Source organism: Macaca mulatta, chromosome 1 (assembly GCF_049350105.2).
Source record: "Macaca mulatta isolate MMU2019108-1 chromosome 1, T2T-MMU8v2.0, whole genome shotgun sequence".
Lineage (NCBI taxonomy): Eukaryota > Metazoa > Chordata > Mammalia > Primates > Cercopithecidae > Macaca > Macaca mulatta.
In genome coordinates this window covers 58,414,194-58,432,851 of record NC_133406.1, presented here as the reverse complement: position 1 = coordinate 58,432,851, position 18,658 = coordinate 58,414,194, and the positions used below count along the sequence as shown (strand labels likewise).

General features: G+C 39.7%; 1 protein-coding gene and 1 long non-coding RNA gene across 6 annotated transcripts in view; one reads left to right on the top strand and one right to left on the bottom strand.

The window, feature by feature from the left end:
- The window catches only part of LOC144340890 (uncharacterized), a 37,927-nt gene extending 32,324 nt beyond the window's left edge, over window positions 1-5,603 (top strand). The window contains exon 2 of the long non-coding RNA XR_013417431.1: window positions 4,674-5,603. This is a non-coding gene — a long non-coding RNA (uncharacterized LOC144340890). The remainder of the gene's footprint in view (window positions 1-4,673) is intronic.
- The window catches only part of CAMSAP2 (calmodulin regulated spectrin associated protein family member 2), a 117,929-nt gene that overhangs the window by 78,127 nt on the left and 21,144 nt on the right, over window positions 1-18,658 (bottom strand). For all 5 annotated transcript variants that reach the window (XM_077989822.1, XM_015118795.3, XM_015118805.3 and 2 more), the window contains 1 exon segment: window positions 16,817-17,076. In XM_077989822.1, coding sequence (XP_077845948.1) covers window positions 16,817-17,076 — 260 coding nt within the window.

Here is an 18,658-nt window from a genome sequence, read left to right as displayed (position 1 = left end):
CACATTAGCATGCCTTAGAGGTGGAACTAAGAGACTAAACATTACCTAACCTCACTGCCTCTACAAATAGATATGGCCAGAGCACAGAAAGCTGTAGCTATCAGGAATTGCAGATCTGGTGGGTACCAGAACTTACACTTACTTGAAAGAAGTTTGAATATATGAACAAGTATGCTAGAAGGGATGCTAGTCAACCACAAAGCAGGTGTTTTCCTTGCCCCAAAATTAAGCAAAAATGACAGGATGTCATAATTCTCACTAAATGCTCCTACCTACAATAAAATTGTCAACCTTTACTGCTAAAGGGATACAAAAGACTGTTAAGTTTTTTTAACTCTAGCAGCTGTCAACATCTTACCAGCACCAGCTTTTCAAAGAGTTGACAAGTACTGTCCACGTAAAACATCTACCTCTGTAATTTTGGTAGACCATGTCATATACGGATCCTTTAAAACACTAATTCGTAATAAATCACTGACATCATTTAAATATAAATTCTAAACATTAACAATTCAATAAATAATGCCATTTAACAAAATAAAGACAAAAAACTAGTTTCCTGGTGTTTTCAGGCTTATTTGAATTATATTCTTCTATTATTTTAGTGACAAGGAAACCAATGGTATGGTATAAACTCTATTATTAAGAAGAAAAGGCTTATTATAGACACATAGTACCTATGCATAGTATTTATTACAAATGATAAAATGTCAAAATAGCCAAATAATTTCTGAACCTGTCTGCTTCATTATTTTAAAAAAAGTTTAAAGAATTTTCCATTTTTATTTCAAACTTATGAAAAAATCTATGAGATCACTCAATATATCCTGATATTCTATAGTTATTAAACACATTGTTAAAATATTTTCCCAATCTGAGATATAAGACCAAAAACACGATCAATCAGCAAAATGGAAAAAAAAAAGGCAGAAAAAAATAGGCATTTGATAGAACAAGAAGATTCAGATGTTACCCAGAGTTGTTCAATTCTATGTCCTACACCTTTGACTATCCTCCACAGTATTTTCTGCACATTAGTTAAATATTTGTGCTTCTAACAGTTCTATCCCTGGCCTTCTCTTTTCACTTTAAAACATGCTCTCTCTGGGCATCACTATTTCCATGACTTCAAATAACCACTACTCTCCGCTGATTCCCAAATCTCTATCTCAAGCCCATACCTCTCTCCCTGGTTATCTTTTCCAGGGTGTCCTGAAGCTATCCTAAATCTGTCCCAAACTGAATGTATTATCTCTGCACTCTACCATGGCCATTTCCCCCCTCCAATTCCTTTCTCTCCTCTTTTTCCTATGTCAGTAAAGGTCACTACAATATACACCTAGTTTGCTTGGTCTAGGTTACACAGTCTTTTCTATCTTTTAAAAATTGAACACTGATGGTGTCATTGTGTGATTAAAAACCCTTTGGTGTGGGGAGGTCCTAAACATTCATCAACAAGGGATTGGGGCAAATAAATTGTGATACTTTTCATACCACAGAATATTGTGCAGCCTTCAAAAATCATGGTATAGACCTACATTCATTAATATGGAAAAATGGTTATGAAGCTTTTCCAGGCACCCTCCCCAGCACTAACTCCATGGTTTCTCACAGCTCCTCCAGCCCCATCTCTACCTCATGACTCTGCTTAAGTTCTCAATTTGCTAACAAGCAAATTCCTTCCATGATTTGTTCAGGTTTCTGAGGCAAAGAATCTGATCGGCCTCATTCATCATCTTGTGCCAGGCCCACGCCAAGAGCCATAGGTCATAGCTATTCTTTGGATTTTATCTGCTCTTGCAAAAAATGGCTTGGACCCAATGCAATAAAATTCTGAATTAACATATAATTAAAAGATTTCGTCGGGCGCGGTAGCTCAAGCCTGTAATCCCAGCACTTTGGGAGGCCGAGGCGGGTGGATCACAAGGTCAGGAGATCGAGACCATCCTGGCTAACATGGTGAAACCCCGTCTCTACTAAAAATACAAAAAACTAGCCGGGCGTGGTGGCGGGCGCCTGTAGTCCCAGCTATTTGGAGGCTGAGGCAGGAGAATGGTGTGAACCTGGGAGGCGGAGCTTGCAGTGAGCTGAGATCGCGCCACTGCACTCCAGCCTGGGCGACACAGCGAGACTCCGTCTCAAAAAAAAAAAAGATTTCTAGATCAATACAATCCAACGATTAATATATAATGAAAAAATATGGAACAACCTAGAATCTACTGAAGCCGGACTTAGTTTCTAAAATATATCATTGGTATTAAATAGATCTACAATATTTGTATCTCAATCATGCTTCACTTCATTAAAAAAACTGGTAAAAATGCACGTATTATATATTAAACATGATTAATTATTTGTTAAATTTTAAACAACACAGCTAGACATAAAAAGCAAAGATAGGCCAGGCATGGTGGCTCACGCCTGTAATCCCAGCACTTTAGGAGGCCGAGGTGGGCGGATCACGAGGTCAGGAGATTGAGACCATCCTGGCTAATACGGTGAAACCCCATCTCTACTAAAAAATACAAAAAAAAAAAATTAGCCAGGCATGGTGGTGGGCACCTGTAGTAGCTACTCAGGAGGCTCAGGCAAGAGAATGGCGTGAACCCAGGAGGCAGAGCTTACGGTGAGCCAAAATCGCGCCACTGCACTCCAGCCTGGGCGACACAGCGAGACTCCGTCTCAAAAAAACAAAAACAAAAAATAAAATAAAATAAAAGCAAAGGTAGAAAGGAAAGCCAAATGATCACTGGTTAACTGAAACAAAAAGTCCACACTCTTTTCCCCGTAAGTATTTGAAAATATAAAGGTACTTATTATATTAAAATGATAAAGTAGAAAACAAACCATCTAATCACTTAGATTCTCGTATAAACTCCAGGCATTCAGGAGCCTCCCCCAAAACACTTAATTCTCAAAACTCAATAAATACGTATTTCAATAATTACTGCTTACTCCATTCAAATGTCAAGGGGGAGGAACAAAACAAAGAACCTCCACCACTCTCTTAGTAATAATTCTGAATGACTTTCTTTTCTTAAAAAATATATTTAATTCTTAATTAAAATACTCACTAATACCTCTTATTTGTTCACTGATTCAGCATTTTCTCTAGGCCAGGCACTGGGAATAAGATGACAATTATGGGCCCCTCTTTGTGGAGTTTATTCTATATAAAAAGATTCTATATAAAATTGCTTTTCGATTCTGTAAAAAGCACACTTCGACAAGTTCTATGTTGCCCAGGCTGGTCTCAAACTCCTGAGCTCAAGTGATCCTCTGGCCTTAGCCTCCCAAAGTGCTTGGATTACAAGTGTGAGCCACTGTGCCTGGCCTCAAAAATTTTTTTTTGGAGTCAGGGTCTTGCTCTGTAACCTGCGCTGGGTGCAGTGGCATGATCATAGCTCATTGCAGTATTTACTTCCCAGGCACAAGCAATCCTCTCACCTCAGCCTCCAAGTAGCTGGGACAACAGGCACTCGCCACCATGCCCAGCTAATTTTTTATTTCCAAAAATCACACTTTTTAATATAGATTATATTATAGAATATATGCACATATAGCATATATAGAGAATATATGTTAGCCTTGGCTGGGTGGCAAACTGTAAAGTACACCTTTTTTTCCTATTAAGAACTTGAAGAATTTCACTTTGGCTCCATTATATAAAAATAAGCTGAAATCTACAGGCATCCACCTTTCCTAAAAATGACTCCCAGAAGTTAGAAAAAGAAAAACTTCAAGAGATAAAAGTGTTGTTTAGTACTTTTTAGTACTTTGTTCAATATGATTTATCGCTCCTCATTTATCAGGGAGGGAAAAAAAAGGCAATTAGAGATACATGCAATATTCTTTCTTTTCAGGTTATTCACAAGATATTCTAACATGCTTCTTCCCATTGTGTTTTTCTGAAGCAACTTTATTATACAGACAAAAAATGAAAAAGTCTAAATCCTTTTCATTACAAAGTTGGCTCAAGGGTAAGGAAATAACTTCTCTCTTCTAAGTACCAGGAGGAATAAAGGGGTCCATCCCTTTATTCCATATCTAGGAAAGACAAGAAATGACTCCAAAACACAGACTGGGCTCCACATTTTGTAAGGTTAGTATATTCAAAGGAGTCAAAGGTCAGCACTGAGTCATGGTCTTTTCTTTGCCTCTTCCCATATGGCTGCGGTGTTGATGAGTCCAGGACCTATTCCCTCAGGAGAAAGGTTGGTCATCCTTCTCTCACTCTCTCTTCCTTATGATTTGTAAATAAGGTATTAAGAGGAGCTCCGAGAAAACTTGAGGTGTTTTGTCCTTCTCTCTCCTTTGAAGACTTTCCATGTAAGTGGCCTTCAGGCAAGCCCCGGTCTGGAAACTGTCTCCTCCCCATTCCAGCTCCTTCTTTTCCTTCCTTTCTCATTGCCTCTCCTTCCTCCTTTTTTCTTCTTCTTCTCCCGAGTCTTCCACCAATGGTTTACTTTTTTTCAGAATCATTAAATGCCATAATAATTTTGGTAAAATAGAAAAGCTTCCTTCTTCATGAATGTCCGGGTTTTTTGTTGCTGTTTTGTTTTTTTGTTTTTTAAGATGGAGTTTCACTCTGTTGCCCAGGCTGGAATGCAGTGGCGCAATCTCAGCTCACTGCAACCTCTGCCTCCCAGGTTCAAATGGTTCTCCTGCTTCAGTCTCCCAAGTAGCTGGGATTATAGGCACCTGCCACCACACCCGGTCAACTCTATCTTTTCCTGCCCTTCTTGTGCACAAGCCTGCCCAGGTTTCTCTCTCTCTTACCCTTAAGTTCTTCTCCCCCTGAAACAGGCAAGATGACCATTCACCCTATTTTTGGAAGAATGAGTTCCATGTTTGGTTGTTGTAGGAAAATAAAGAACATTTATGAATATACTTGGTTTTAGGCCAATCTGGCTCAGGACAAAAAGAGTCCTTTTACTTGGTCCAGTTTCACCTCCCAGATTTCTGCATCAGGGGTTGGAACCTAACCTGAGCTAATGCTAAAATGTTTTCTTTGTCTTGCTTTGCCTTTTCTGTGCCTAGTTCTCCCGATGACTTCTCCACAAAGCAACCTGAAGGCTGAGTGGAAGAACAATTAAAATGTTCCCAAGCTCCCTGACCAAATACTATGATTACAACATCTAAAGCTATGTATTTTCAACACCGAAAACAATTTAAAAAAAAAAAAATAGTAAGACTGGCAAATTGTTTTGGTATAAAAAAGAAGCTTTTGAAAGTTCTTATCTGGATTATTATTACTCATGTTGACTCCCTGCTTCACCATGCAAGAAACAGTGATTTTTCTTTTCTTTTCTTTTTCTTTTTTTTTTTTTAAGATCCTTGAAAGCTTTTGCCTTGACGAAACGGTGATTTTATATCGGCATAGCACTCCATACTTACTAAAGTTATGTACTTTTCATCGTCTTTTCCCAAATTATTCTGTTTTACTATAATGTTACCACATTAAAATACAAACATTCTGGTCAGGCACGGTGGCTCATGCCTGTAATCCCAGCACTTTGGGAGGCCGAGGTGGGTGGATCACCTGAGGTCAGGAGTTCGAGACCAGCCTGGGCCAACACGGTGAAACCTAGTCTCTACTAAAACTCCAAAAATTGGCCGGGTGTGGTGGCGTGCGCCTGTAGTCCCAGCTACGTGGGAGACTGAGGCAGGAGAACTGCTTGAACCTGGGAGGCAGAGGTTGCAGTGAGCCAAGATTGCACCAGTGCACTCCAGCCTGGGCAAGAGTGAGACTCCGTCTCAAAAAACAAATAACAAACAACAAAACCACCCCGGACATTCATGAAAAAGGAAGCTTTTCTATTTCACCAAAATTATTATTATGGCCTTTAATGATTCTGAAAAAAAGTAAACCAGATCAACTCATTGGCCTCCTTAAAATCCTTCCGTGACATCCTTCCACATTCCCAATAAAAGCTGGCTTATAGAGCTTTACTTGCTTTGGCTACAATCTTTTTCTCTAACCAGATCTCTTATTACTATCAATCTTGCTCACTACCAATCGGCGGCCTTCTATCAGTTCCTGAAACATAGCAAACTCCTTTCAGTTCCTGAAACATAGCAAACTCCTCTTACATCAGAGCCAGTAAGCTTGCTATTTCTTTTGCCTGGAATGTTTTTTCCAGATCATCTGCTGATTCCTTCAGGTATTTAGGTCTCAGTTCAAATATCAACTCTGGAGACCGGCCTTCCCTGACAACCTCCTATGAAAAGAGGATGTTCGGCTCCTTGTAGCTCCTTACTAATTTATTTTTTTCACAGCATTTACCATTTCCTGAAATTGTTACAATTTGTCTAATTGTTTATTGGTCATCTTTACTACTAAAATAGTAGCTCCATGAAAGCAAGAGCTTGGTCTGTCTTTTCATTACTACATCCCATTATCAACAAGTACTTATTGAATGAGTCAAGTACTTCCTATCACACAAATTATATGGCAAATAAATGTGACTCTACACTTTCAAATTCCTGAAGATGTTCCCTCAGGAAATTCTTAGTAGGACCTTTATCATCCAGCCACGAAGTTTATTTATTTTGTGAATTATATACTAACTCAGGGTCTTCATATTTATTCCCTCTGTCAGCAATGCACTAGCCTCTGATCTTTGCCTAAGTGACTCCTCATCTTTCAAATCTCTGCTCAAATATAATCTCCTGTATAAGACTGCTCCTAGTCACTCTAACTATAATAAAATAACACGATTCCTTCAGATCACTTGTATTATCCTGCTTTTACTTTCTTCATAGCTTTCACCGCTCTCTAGTTACCTTTGTAATATTTGTTTGTTTGCTTACCACAAACAGTTTTAGCTTCAGGAAAACAATAATTAGTATTCTCACCATCCTCCAAGTATAGCAAAAGAAATTCCTGAAAAGACGGGCCCTTGGGACACCTTGTAACATAGTGCACTTTGTAACATAGCTCATTCTAACACTCTTTTCAAACATAGAACAGTATAGGCTGAGAAGGAATCTGAGCATGGTAAGGATTTTTTTTTTCTATTACAGAAGCTCATTTATGCAGTTACCAGAAAACAAGCAAGCAACCAAATGACAATTACTAAAGGTTTTGTTTTAATGATCACCTATTTTATTTTACTAAATCACATCACTGACATTAATTAAAAACACTCTGCTTCACTGCTATAACCTAACAAATTGCAAAAATGTTTCCATATCATGGCAGTGTCGGGCATCAATCTGCTCAACACACACTGGGGTATGTATGGCCACAGGCAACTGCCGTGACTGTCCACTGTTCTATAGCACTACACTATACTGTGCAAATCAGAAAAATATGTAGTTTTAATACCAAACCTACTAAAATATTTCAACCTTGTGCTCTAATAATTTATTTTATTTTTTTATTTTTTGAGACAGAGTCTTGCTGTTGCCCAGGCTGAAGCGCAGTGGCACGATCATGGCTCACTGTAGCACTGACTTCCTGAGCTCCAGCAATCCGCCCACCTCAGTCTCCCAAAGTACTGAGATTACAGGCCTGAGCGTACCAGTCACTCCAATTATTTATATGTGTGTGTATACTGTTAGTTTTTTAGATATTTAAACTAGGAGAACATTATTACTCCAAAATAGGCCAGGTCCCAGACACTGAAGCTAACTTACCTTATAATATATCATCTATTTAAATTTATTAATCTGCAATGAATGCACAGGAATCTTTTTATCTTTTTAAAAGATGAGGCCGGACATGGTAGCTCACACCCATAATCCCAACACTTTGGGAGGTTAAGGCGGGCGGATCATGTGAGGTCAGGAGTTCAAGACCAGCCTGGCCAACATGGCGAAACTCTGTCTCTACTAAAAATACAAAAAAAAATTAGCCAGGCATGGTGGCGTGCACTTGTAGTCCCAGCAACTTGGGAGGGTGAGGCAGGAGAATCACCTGAACCCGAGAGGCAGAGGATGCAGTGAGCTGAGATCACACCACTGCACTCCAGCCTAGGCAACAGAGCGAGACTCTCTCAAAATAAATAAATAAATAAAAATAAAAAAAGAAAAGTCATGGTTAATATATGCTTAATTCATCTTCTATATTAATAAAAATTATTGCTGGACTTGTGACTGGTGTGGTGGTGGGGTAGTCTTGGGGACTAAGCCCTCAACCTGTGGGATCTGACACTGATCTGATACTATCTTCAGGTAGATAATGTTGGAACTGAATTAGAGGACACCCCACTGGTGTCCGTTGCTTTTGTGGGGAAAAACTCTTTTCCATTTTTTCTAAGAAAAGAGAAACTTAGTATGAGTCTTACAGAGTAGCCTTTATCTTTCTCATCAAAAATAGCAAGTTTAGCAGTATCAGCTCAAGACTTCAAACTTATAAAGCTGTTCCTTTACTTGTTTTTGTCATTTACCACTATTAGGTAAAAAATATCACAGTTCAAAATCACTAGGAGCAACACAGGATGGGGAAGGGAACATCTAGACCCTGAGGCTCCCAAAGGAACAGAGTAAAAACCAAGGAGCTAGTTTTTTCCACCTTCCAGTAGTTAACTACTAATTAGAGTTCACATAAAAGGGATAAAATATTTTTTGCCAGCTCTGTTCTGGGTTCTCTTTCTAATCTCCCAATTCTTGATAAATCAAAGTATCATCTCAATCCTACCTTAACGAGGTCTCTCCACCCAGGCACGGTGGCTCATGCCTGTAATCACCAGCACTTTGGGAGGCCAGGGCAGATGGATCACGAGGTCAGAAGATCAAGACCATCCTGGCTAACATGGTGAAACCCCATCTCTACTAAAAATACAAAAAATTAGCCGGGCATGGTGGCACACGCCTGCAGTCCCAGCTACTTGGGAGGCTGAGGCAGGAGAATCGCTTGAACCCGGGAGGTGGAGGTTGCAGTGAGCCGAGAGTACACCACTGCACTCCAGCCTGGTGACAGAGCGAGGCTCCATCTAAAAAAAAAAAGTCTCTCCCACTCAACCCTACTAATAAATCTTCATGGCCTGCACCTTAGTTCAGGCCGCCAGCTATTTCAACAGCCTCCTAAGTGGTATCTCTTCTACAATACACCACGGTGACTTTCTGAAACACAAATCTGATGATACCCTCTCTGGCTTAAAACCCTACACTAGGGTTGCCATCACTTCCAGGATAATGTATAAACACTTGGCATAGCATAAAACGTCATTCATGCCCTGTCCCTATCTCTGTGATCTCGTTTCTTATCACCCCTCAAAAGGCAGCTAGTGCTAATGCTACAACCAAGCTGCTTCGTCTGACCTGAGGGTACCATGCTCTCACGCTCCCTTTTAACATCCCCTTATACTCCCATATACAATACCATACAACACAGCCTTCATTTATCTACCTGGTAAATTCCTCCACATCCTTCAAAACTCAGTTTAAGTGTAGTACAGAGTTTGGTGCTCCTAAAGTTTTATACTCCTAAAACATTGGACAGTTTTCTATAAGCCACCGCTAGAAAGTGAGACACTGAAGAACATGAAACTCTTTGTAATCATGGTAGAAAATACAAAGGGCAATGTAGAAGCTCCTTAAATAACTTAATAAATGGTCTGACAATTCAGTTTTATTAAAAAGAGTCTTTGTGAGATCATCTAGTAAAGTAAGTACCATTCATCAAGTTATTTCTATGAGAAAGTAAAACTTGGAGCTCCAAATGATCACAAATAAAGAGTAACTCTAACATGATAAACATGGTTGTAAGGTATCAAAAGATATTGTGAATTTGTAACAGAGGTGTGGATGTTACCTAGAAATAATGGAATCCAAATTAGGTACATGAGTAGTAAACAGAAAATTGAGTTCTAGCACTATGCATGAAGAAGAAAACGCTGTCCAACAACATCTATGAGAATGTAATTATTTTTTCAAAGACAGGTTTAGCTTATAAATTTGCAAACCACTCATATACAAGGGTAACCAGAAATTAATGTCTTTACACCTACTATTACAATATTACATTTATATAATCCTCTTCTTAAACAGGGAAAGGATTTTTTTTTTAACAAGCAAGCCTCTACACGAGTAAATTACACTTGAGTTCCAACAGATGGTGACACCATGGAAATTCATAAGCATAGTTGCCAAATAGGACCAATGTTTAAAAAAAAAAAAAAAAAGAGGGACAACACAGAGTTCCTGGGATCAGCTTCTCTGTTCTCAATACATTTTGTGTATCCAGCAAAAATAATGGTAACTAGAGAATTACTCTGCATATATATATATATTTTTTTTTTTTCCAAGAAGGAGTCTCACTCTGTTGCCCAGGATGGGGTGCAGTGGCACAATCTCAGCTCACTGCAACCTCTGCCTCCCAGATTCAAGCAATTCTCTCACCTCAGCCTCCCAAGTAGCTGGTATTATAGGCGTACACCAAGTAGCTGGTATTACAGGCGTGCGCCACCACGTCCAGCTAATTTTTTTGGTATTTTTAGTAGAGATGGGGTTTCACCATGTTGGCCAGGCTGGTCTCGAACTCCTGACCTCAGGTGATCCATCCGCCTTGGCCTCCCAAAGTGCTGGGATTATAGGCGTGAGCCACTGCGCCCCACCTGCATATTCTTAAATACCGTATTAACTAACTCATGTCCACCTAGACTCTGTCACAACTCTACTTCATCCCCCGTCAGCAGTCATTCTACTTAACTGCTATAATCACTCCTAAGGTACATGGAATTAACATAACCTTTAAGACAGGAACAGAGTGGGTAAATGGAACAGAGGGGGAAATTACTTTGAAAAGAAGCCTAGGCAAATTACCAAGATTTCAAACAAACCACCAGGCAGAGTTCCAGGTGGCACACCATTTTTATTTCCTTCCACCTCACTACTTCGCATCTACCTATTCCCTAGGCAAAGACAAAAATACAATTTAGTGTTTAAGAACATAGGCTTTATCCTGTTATCATGTAAAAGAGAAATAAAATAAGAAAAAAAAAAGAATATAGGATTTATAGTTAAAGCAGAGATTTCAGAATCCTGCCTTCACTACTTACTATACTTGCTCTGTGACCTTAGTTATGTTCTCAAAGCCTCCGTTTCTTCCATCAGTAGATCAGGGATGATCCTTTCCTCTTGGAGTTGTAAGAATTAAATTATGTAAGTTAGAGTGTTAAAGTGTAAGCACACTGACTGGCACATAGTAAACTAAATGAAAAGAGCTACCTGATAAGCCAGGTGTAATCCCAGCTCACACTTGTAATCCCAGCATAGCCCAGGAGTTTGAGATCAGCCTGGGCAACACAGGGAGACCCTGTCTCTACAATAAGAATAAAAAAAAAAATTAGCCAGGTGTGGTGGTGCAAGTCTGCAGACCCAGCTACCCAGGAGGCTGAGGTCGGAGGGTCACCTGAGCGCTGCAGGTTGAGGCTACAGTGAGTTGTGATCGCGCCACTGCACTCCAGCCTGGGTGACAGAGTGAGATCCTGTCCCAAAAAAAAAAAAAAAAAAAGAGCTACTTGATAATCATAAATAAACAATAGATAAAATCTGAGAATTAATAGACTGCAATAATTATTTAAACTAAGCTGAAAGTATAGCGGTTCAGTTCACAATGCTTCCAAGTGTTTTGTAATATAGTATGAAAATCTATTTCATAATTCTGTAACCTATAGAAAGTTAAAAATCCTTAATTCAGACTTATAGGCTCCTCATGATCTAGCTCTAAATTATTTTTTAGCCTCATCTCACATTTATCCCTCCAAGCAGTCAATATTATAATTTGTAATACTTAACATACCTTTACAGGTTCAACCTTGAGTCAAACAATTCCTTCAACCCAGTTACTACTCTCATCCCATCCCTTTTCCCAACTACTGAAATCCCGTATCATCCTACCCTACGATGCCTTCCCCGATCCTCCCTAGTAGAGATTATCACATCCACCTCTAAGATCTCAGTATCTATTGCTTGAAGTTAGAACATTTATTTCATGCTGTCTAGTTTTTTTTCCCCAGTTTTCTTCCTCATTAGATTTTTAGTTCAAACATCATTCAAGCAGAGATGTCAGTGGTCAGCTGGATACATAGAATATAAAATACAGCCAGGTGTGGTGGCTCACACCTGTAATTCCAGCACTTTGGGAGGCCGAGGTGAGTGGATCATGAGGTCAGCAGCTCGAGACCAGCCTGGCCAACATGGTGAAACCCTATCTCTACTAAAAATATAAAAACTAGCTGGGCGTGGTGGTACACCTGTAATCCCAGCTACTCGGCAGGCTGAGGCAGAAGAATCGCTTGAACTCAGGAGGTGGAGGTTGCAATGAGCTGAAAATGCACCACTGCACTCCAGTTTGGGTGACAAGAGCAAAATTCAGTCTCAAAAAAAAAGAAAAAATAAAAAAAAAGAAGTATGACTAAGGCAAGTTTGACTGATATGCAGATTGTATTATTAATTTTGGGGTGGAGATTGAGAGGAATGTTTTTGTTCTGAGAAGTCATGTTGGGAAGTTTTTTTTGTTTTTTTGAGACAAAGTCTCATTCTGTTGCCCAGGCTGGAGTGCAATCTCGGCTGACTGCAACCTCCTTCTCCCGGGTTCAAGCGATTCTCCTGCCTCAACCTCCCATGTAGCTGGGATTACAGGCGCCTGACATAACGCCCAGCTAATTTCTGTATTTTTAGTAGAGATGGGGTTTCACCATGTTGGCCAGGCTGATCTCGAACTCCTCACCTTAGGTAATCCACCCACCTCAGCCTCCCAAAGTGCTGGGATTACAGGTATGTGCCACCGCGCCTGGCCACATCTTTTCTTTTTAAAGATTGATTACTAAAAGAACTACAGAAAAGATACCTTACAGGTTTGAACTGCCATTTACAGGATATTTGAATTTAACCATTTAGAGAGGTCTTTAATATTTACTCTTATTTCCTATGTCTGCTTAAAGGCTAAATGCAGGATACTTATTTCTCTTTAACAATGTAACTATCAGAAATATTTAGTATGCATACAAGGCATGTTATTTCAGATAATGATAATTTCTATTTGAATTTAAATTTCTTCTCTACATTTTAAATTTTAAAACAGTAAAATCATATAAAAATGTTAATAGTGCAGAATTATATCAAATAAGAAATGAAAGCTACCATTTATTTCTCCAATCCTATTTAATCCCATTTCAAAGAAGAAACCAAAGTTAACAGTCTGGTGTAAATTCTTCTAAAGATTACTGTCTTCATATATATTATTTCAGGGGGAAGTTTTATACTGAGACTTTGATGAAAAAGAATTAGTACTAACATTGTTTCTTGAAAAATTAGGATGATACTTTTGCTACCACCACACTTTTTTTTTCCCCCAAAAGGCTGGCATACAGAAATAAAATATCCCAAATTTAAGATAATTTAGAAGTAGAAGAGCGGGGGCAATATATTCAGTACAATTAAACACACTATTTTTCATGATACTTCCCAAAAAGCAGGAAAAAAAACTGATAATTTAAATTAACTCTTACTTTACTCTTTAAAAAAAGTTTCTTTTTTTTTTTTTTTTTTGAGATGGAGTCTTGCTCTTGTCACCCAGGCTGGAGTGCAGTGGCACGATCTCAGCTCACTGCAACCTCCGCCTCCCAGGTTCAAGCGATTCTCCTGCCTCAGCCTCCCAAGTAGCTGGGGTTACAGGTGCCCGCCACCACACCTGGCTAATTTTTGTATTTTTAGTAGAGACGGGGTTTTGCCATGTTGGCAAGGCTGGTCTCAAACTCCTGACCTCATGATCCACCCACCTTGGCCTCCCAAAGTGCTGGGATTACAGGCGTGAGCCACCACGCCTGGCCAAAAAAATAGTTTCTTAAGGAACAACTTTTTACTAGTAATCTGAGAAATTTTCTCATGCAGGTTTCAGGAAAATAGTTATATTAAATATCATCAATCAAAATGCCACAGCAACTGGAAAACTTTAAATCAAATTGTGATAAAAGTTGGAAGTATACAATTAAAACACAGGTTAGTAAATGTGACACTGCAAAGGGTTAAGATGATGTAGGGCAAATATGAAGTTCTCAAGTTCTTTGGTTGGTTTGTTTTTGAGACAAAGCCTCACTCTGTCACCCCGTCTGGAGTGCAGTAGCGGAATCTCAGCTCCCTACAACTTCCACCTCCCAGGTTCAAGAGATTCTCCTGCCTCAGCCTCCCAAGTAACTGGGACTACAGGCACGCACTACCACGCCCAGCTAATTTTTGTATTTTCAGCAGACACAGGGTTTCACCATGTTAGCCAGGCTAGTCTCGAACTCCTGACCTCAGGTGATCCACCAGTCTTTGCCTCCCAAAGAGATGGGATTACAGGCGTGAGCCACCACGCCCAGCCTCAAGTTCTCAAGTTCTAACAATCCACAAATAGAAGCTAGAACCAGAGATAAAAATTCTATGTTGGGGCCAGGCGCGGTGGCTCACACCTGTAATCCCAGCACTTTGGGAGGCCGAAGCGGGTGGATCACGAGGTCAGGAGATTGAGACCATCCTGGCTAACACGGTGAAACCCCGTCTCTAATAAAAATGCAAAAAATTAGCCGGGCGTGGCGGCGGGTGCCTGTAGTCCCAGCTACTTGGGAGGCTGAGGCAGGAGAATGGCGTGAACCCTGGAGGCGGAGCTTGCAGTGAGCCGAGATCACGCCACTGCACTCCAGCCTGGGCGACAGAGCGAGACTCTGTCTCAAAAGAAGAAGAAGAAGAAAAAAAAAAAAAAACCTCTATGTTGGCCATGCTGTGCACCTGTAATCCCAGTACATTGGGAGGCTGAGGTGGGAGGATCACTTAAAGTCAGGGGTTCAAGACCAGCCTGGCCAACATGGTGAAACCCAATCTCTACTAAAAACACAAAAATTAGCTGGGCATGGTGATGCAGAACTGTAATCTCAGCTACTTAGGAGGCTGAGGCACAAGAATTGCTTGAACCCAGAAGGCGGAGGTTGCTGTGAGCAGAGATCGCGCCACTGCACTCCAGCCTGGTCAACAGAGTGAGACTCCATCTAAGACCAAAAAAAAAAGATTCTATGTCATTTACACTACATTCCTTAAATACTATTAAAATACATTCAAAGCTATCAGCAGGATCAATAAAGTGTGAAAGAAACCTGAGTAACACAATCAGCAGTCTACCAAATCCCTTATTTTATAATTAATTGTCCAAGTATTTCACACATACAAACTACACTGGAAAAAAAAAATGTAGAAAACATGTTAAGTTTGTTTCATTCTTATTAGAGGATCTAAAATAGACACTCTAAGGATAAGTAGATTATCTATGACATATATATCTGTATCTGAAAGAAGAGCAACTAAGCAAATGCTGCTTCACAAAGTCATGGATGTGCTTTCTAACTATCCACTTGGCCTTCAAACAATGGAAGCAGAAGTAATCAGAAGCTGGAGCATCCAACTAGGGGAGTGATTCTGGGGGAGATGAATATGAGACACTGATAAGGACACCAAAGTAGATTCTGCTTGTCCCTGGCATAGGCAAACTGTTCACATATGATATGTATGCAAAGCAGGTATGCCAAAGTCAGAGGGTAACTATAAGGTGATTTTGGAGCTATCAATGAAAGATGACAATTTCATACTGGATAATCCACATGCGAGTTATTGTTAATAACTGTACTGTAAATCTATAACTAAATTTCATTAACTAAATTAATCAATACATTATTTTCCATTACTTAGAAATATTAAAAGAGTTACTTTAAAGAAGGAAAAAAAGCAGAAAACAAAACAGGTCATCACCTCATTTAGTAATAAATTTTATAAACTAATTTTTTTGTTCATTCTTCCTAAATTTCGTAATTTCATAAATTTTATAATACACTTTTCTACATATACCCCTTACCTTCCTCCCAAGCAAAACTACTACTCTTTGATTAAATCATGACATGATTTAATCGAGTATGGAAAAACCACTTTTCTTTCTAATACTATTCTTGATGATGTCCACATTTTGTGAAACTCAAGCTAAAGCAGTACAATGGACTGAACCAGCATACGATGAACTTAAACATTTAGATTTATGTCTCCTGAGACTGCCTATGAGAGAGTTCCTGCGTGATTGTCCCAGGCCAGCTTAGAGGCCACCTGTGTGTTTTCTACAAGAATGAGTTCAAAGCTATTAAATAAACGAAAATATCTGATATGCAGAAATTTACCAAGAAGTTATTCAAGTACGTATATCAGCTTATTTTTTGAGACAGAGTTTCACTCTTGTTAGGCTGGAGTGCAATAGTGCGATCTCGGCTCACCGTAACCTCCACCTCCCGGGTTCAAGCCTTTCTCCTGCCTCAGCCTCCCAAGTAACTGGGATTACAGGCATTTGCCACCATGCCCGGCTAATTTTGTATTTTTAGTAGAGACAGGGTTTCTCCATGTTAGTCAGGCTGGCCTCGAACTCCCGACCTCAGATGATCTGCCCGCCTTGGCCTCCCAAAGTGCTGGGATTACAGACATGGGCCACCTTGCCCGGCCATAAATGAGTACTTATTAATCTCAACTCTTTTCTAATGATAAAGTCAAGGATGCATTTTCCATCTCTTCTAGCTAGTCTCTACGATGGAAAAACTAAAATTTTTCAATTAAAATTACATTAAGATAGTTGGAAATTATGTAGTTGTTTCTCTGAGGTATTAGATGGCACCAAACATTCCAAAATAGTTAAAATCTTCCTTCATTTGGAAACAAGGTTAAGAAAAAGATGATTTTTAAACTCTAGGCAAAAACACAATCCAATTTCAAAACATTTCCCTCTGTTTTACAGTGTATCATTCACACTCAAAAGTACACACTTCAAACTTAAAATAATCTTGGGTATATAAAGACTCACCATCTGTATGGGTTTCTTGTGGAGATCTCGTTCAGTTACCAATTTTTCCTGGTCAGTGACATAAAGACCTTTCTGTGCTAAAGCCTGGATTACAGCATCATGGCCCAAAAGGGGTTTTGCAGCATCACTCTTGAGAATGAGACTCCCAGCACGACAGTATAGTTCAGCCGACAGAAGCAAATTAACAACAGGTGGTTTGATGTGTTCCTGGTCATACTGATCTGTGTAAAATGGTTCTCGAAGTTCCTCTGGCACATTTTCTATAAAGATTAATGGAAAAAATTCTCTTACAAGATTTTTATAAAAGAAACAGAATTTATTTAATAATTATTATTTATGTCACAGAATTTAAGATTCCCTCTAAAAATATAATAATAACCCTTTAACTGAAAAGATGATTCATTAGACCTTGACATATAACCTGGAATGAGAAAAAGATACAAATTTCCTTTACAGAAGATATTTTCTGAGTATATTCCAAAAAGGGACTACAAGACAAGGAGAAAAGTTTTCTGAGTCTAGTGGCTCTTGGGAAAGTATTCCCACATTCATAGTCAAATCTACAGAATGAACTATAAGATTCCTAAAACCTAATTTCAATGACACTCCTCACAGGCAAGCGTTCAACATGGAAATGCACCACAATAGGTATTTCAGGAGACTGCTAGTCCTTGCCACCTGAGAATACAAAATCATTTGCCCAAAGTTTTACAGCTAATGAGCTGCAGAATAGAGACTGCCTAACTTATTCTATCTCTTTGCCTCAAGACCCCTGCCATCTCTCCCTTAGTGCTTAGCTTGCTGACACTACTGAGAAAGAATTATAGCTATTGTTTAGGAGAGAGCTACTCTTAAAAATCCCTTACACTAGTAAAACACTGATATCGTCACATTACCACTGACCGACCACTCCCCATCCTACCTGAAAAAGACTTCCTGGACACCCAACTCACAAGTTTGACTAAAACATAAGTAGTAGTTTAGAAATGGGAGATGGGAAGGAAACCAAAATCTCCTCCAAAGTTTCTCTTTCCTGCTAACCACAACCCTTTAAGAATGCCAAGTCCCACTCTTCCAATGTCCATTCCCACTCTCCCAATATCTGCTCCCAAATCAACTTAAGCAAAAGCATTTGTATTTGATGGCAGCAAAATTACCAAAACAAGAGAAACAAAATACTTCTCATTATTTTACAAATTTTCTTGCCTAATCTACCCTGCATCTCTTCCTCCTCCTCTCCATTTCTTACCTGGGCTCTATGCCTCTCATTGAAGCAGGACAAGGATGAGGTACGTCCTCCAGAGGTGGGGCTTCTGAGTTAGAGGTTAACATGGAGCTACATTTATAGAACCTGATAGCTCTGTCCTGAGACCTAGCCAGTTCCTCACTTGCCTTCTCCGTAGAAAGTGAGGTTCTGAAGCCAGCCATCCCATCACTGATCTTAGCTCTTTCCTGAATAGGCAGCTTTAATATAAGCGCAATAATGCCACAGTACTAACCAAAACCGGTACTTTGAAAAATCTGTAGCCAGGCACAGTGGCTCACGCCTGTAATCCCAGCACTTTGGGAGGCCGAGGCGGGCGGATCACGAGGTCAAGTAATCGAGACCATCCTGGCTAACACGGTGAAACCCCATCTCTACTAAAAATAGAAAAAATTAGCCAGGCGTGGTGGCGGGCGCCTGTAATCCCAGCTACTCAGGAGGCTGAGGCAGGAGAATCGCTTGAACCCAGGAGGCAGAGGTTGCAGTGAGCCGAGATCACGCCACTGCATCCAGCCTGGGTGACAGAGCGAGACTCTGTCTCAAAAAAAAAAAAAAAAAAAAGAAAGAAAGAAAAATTT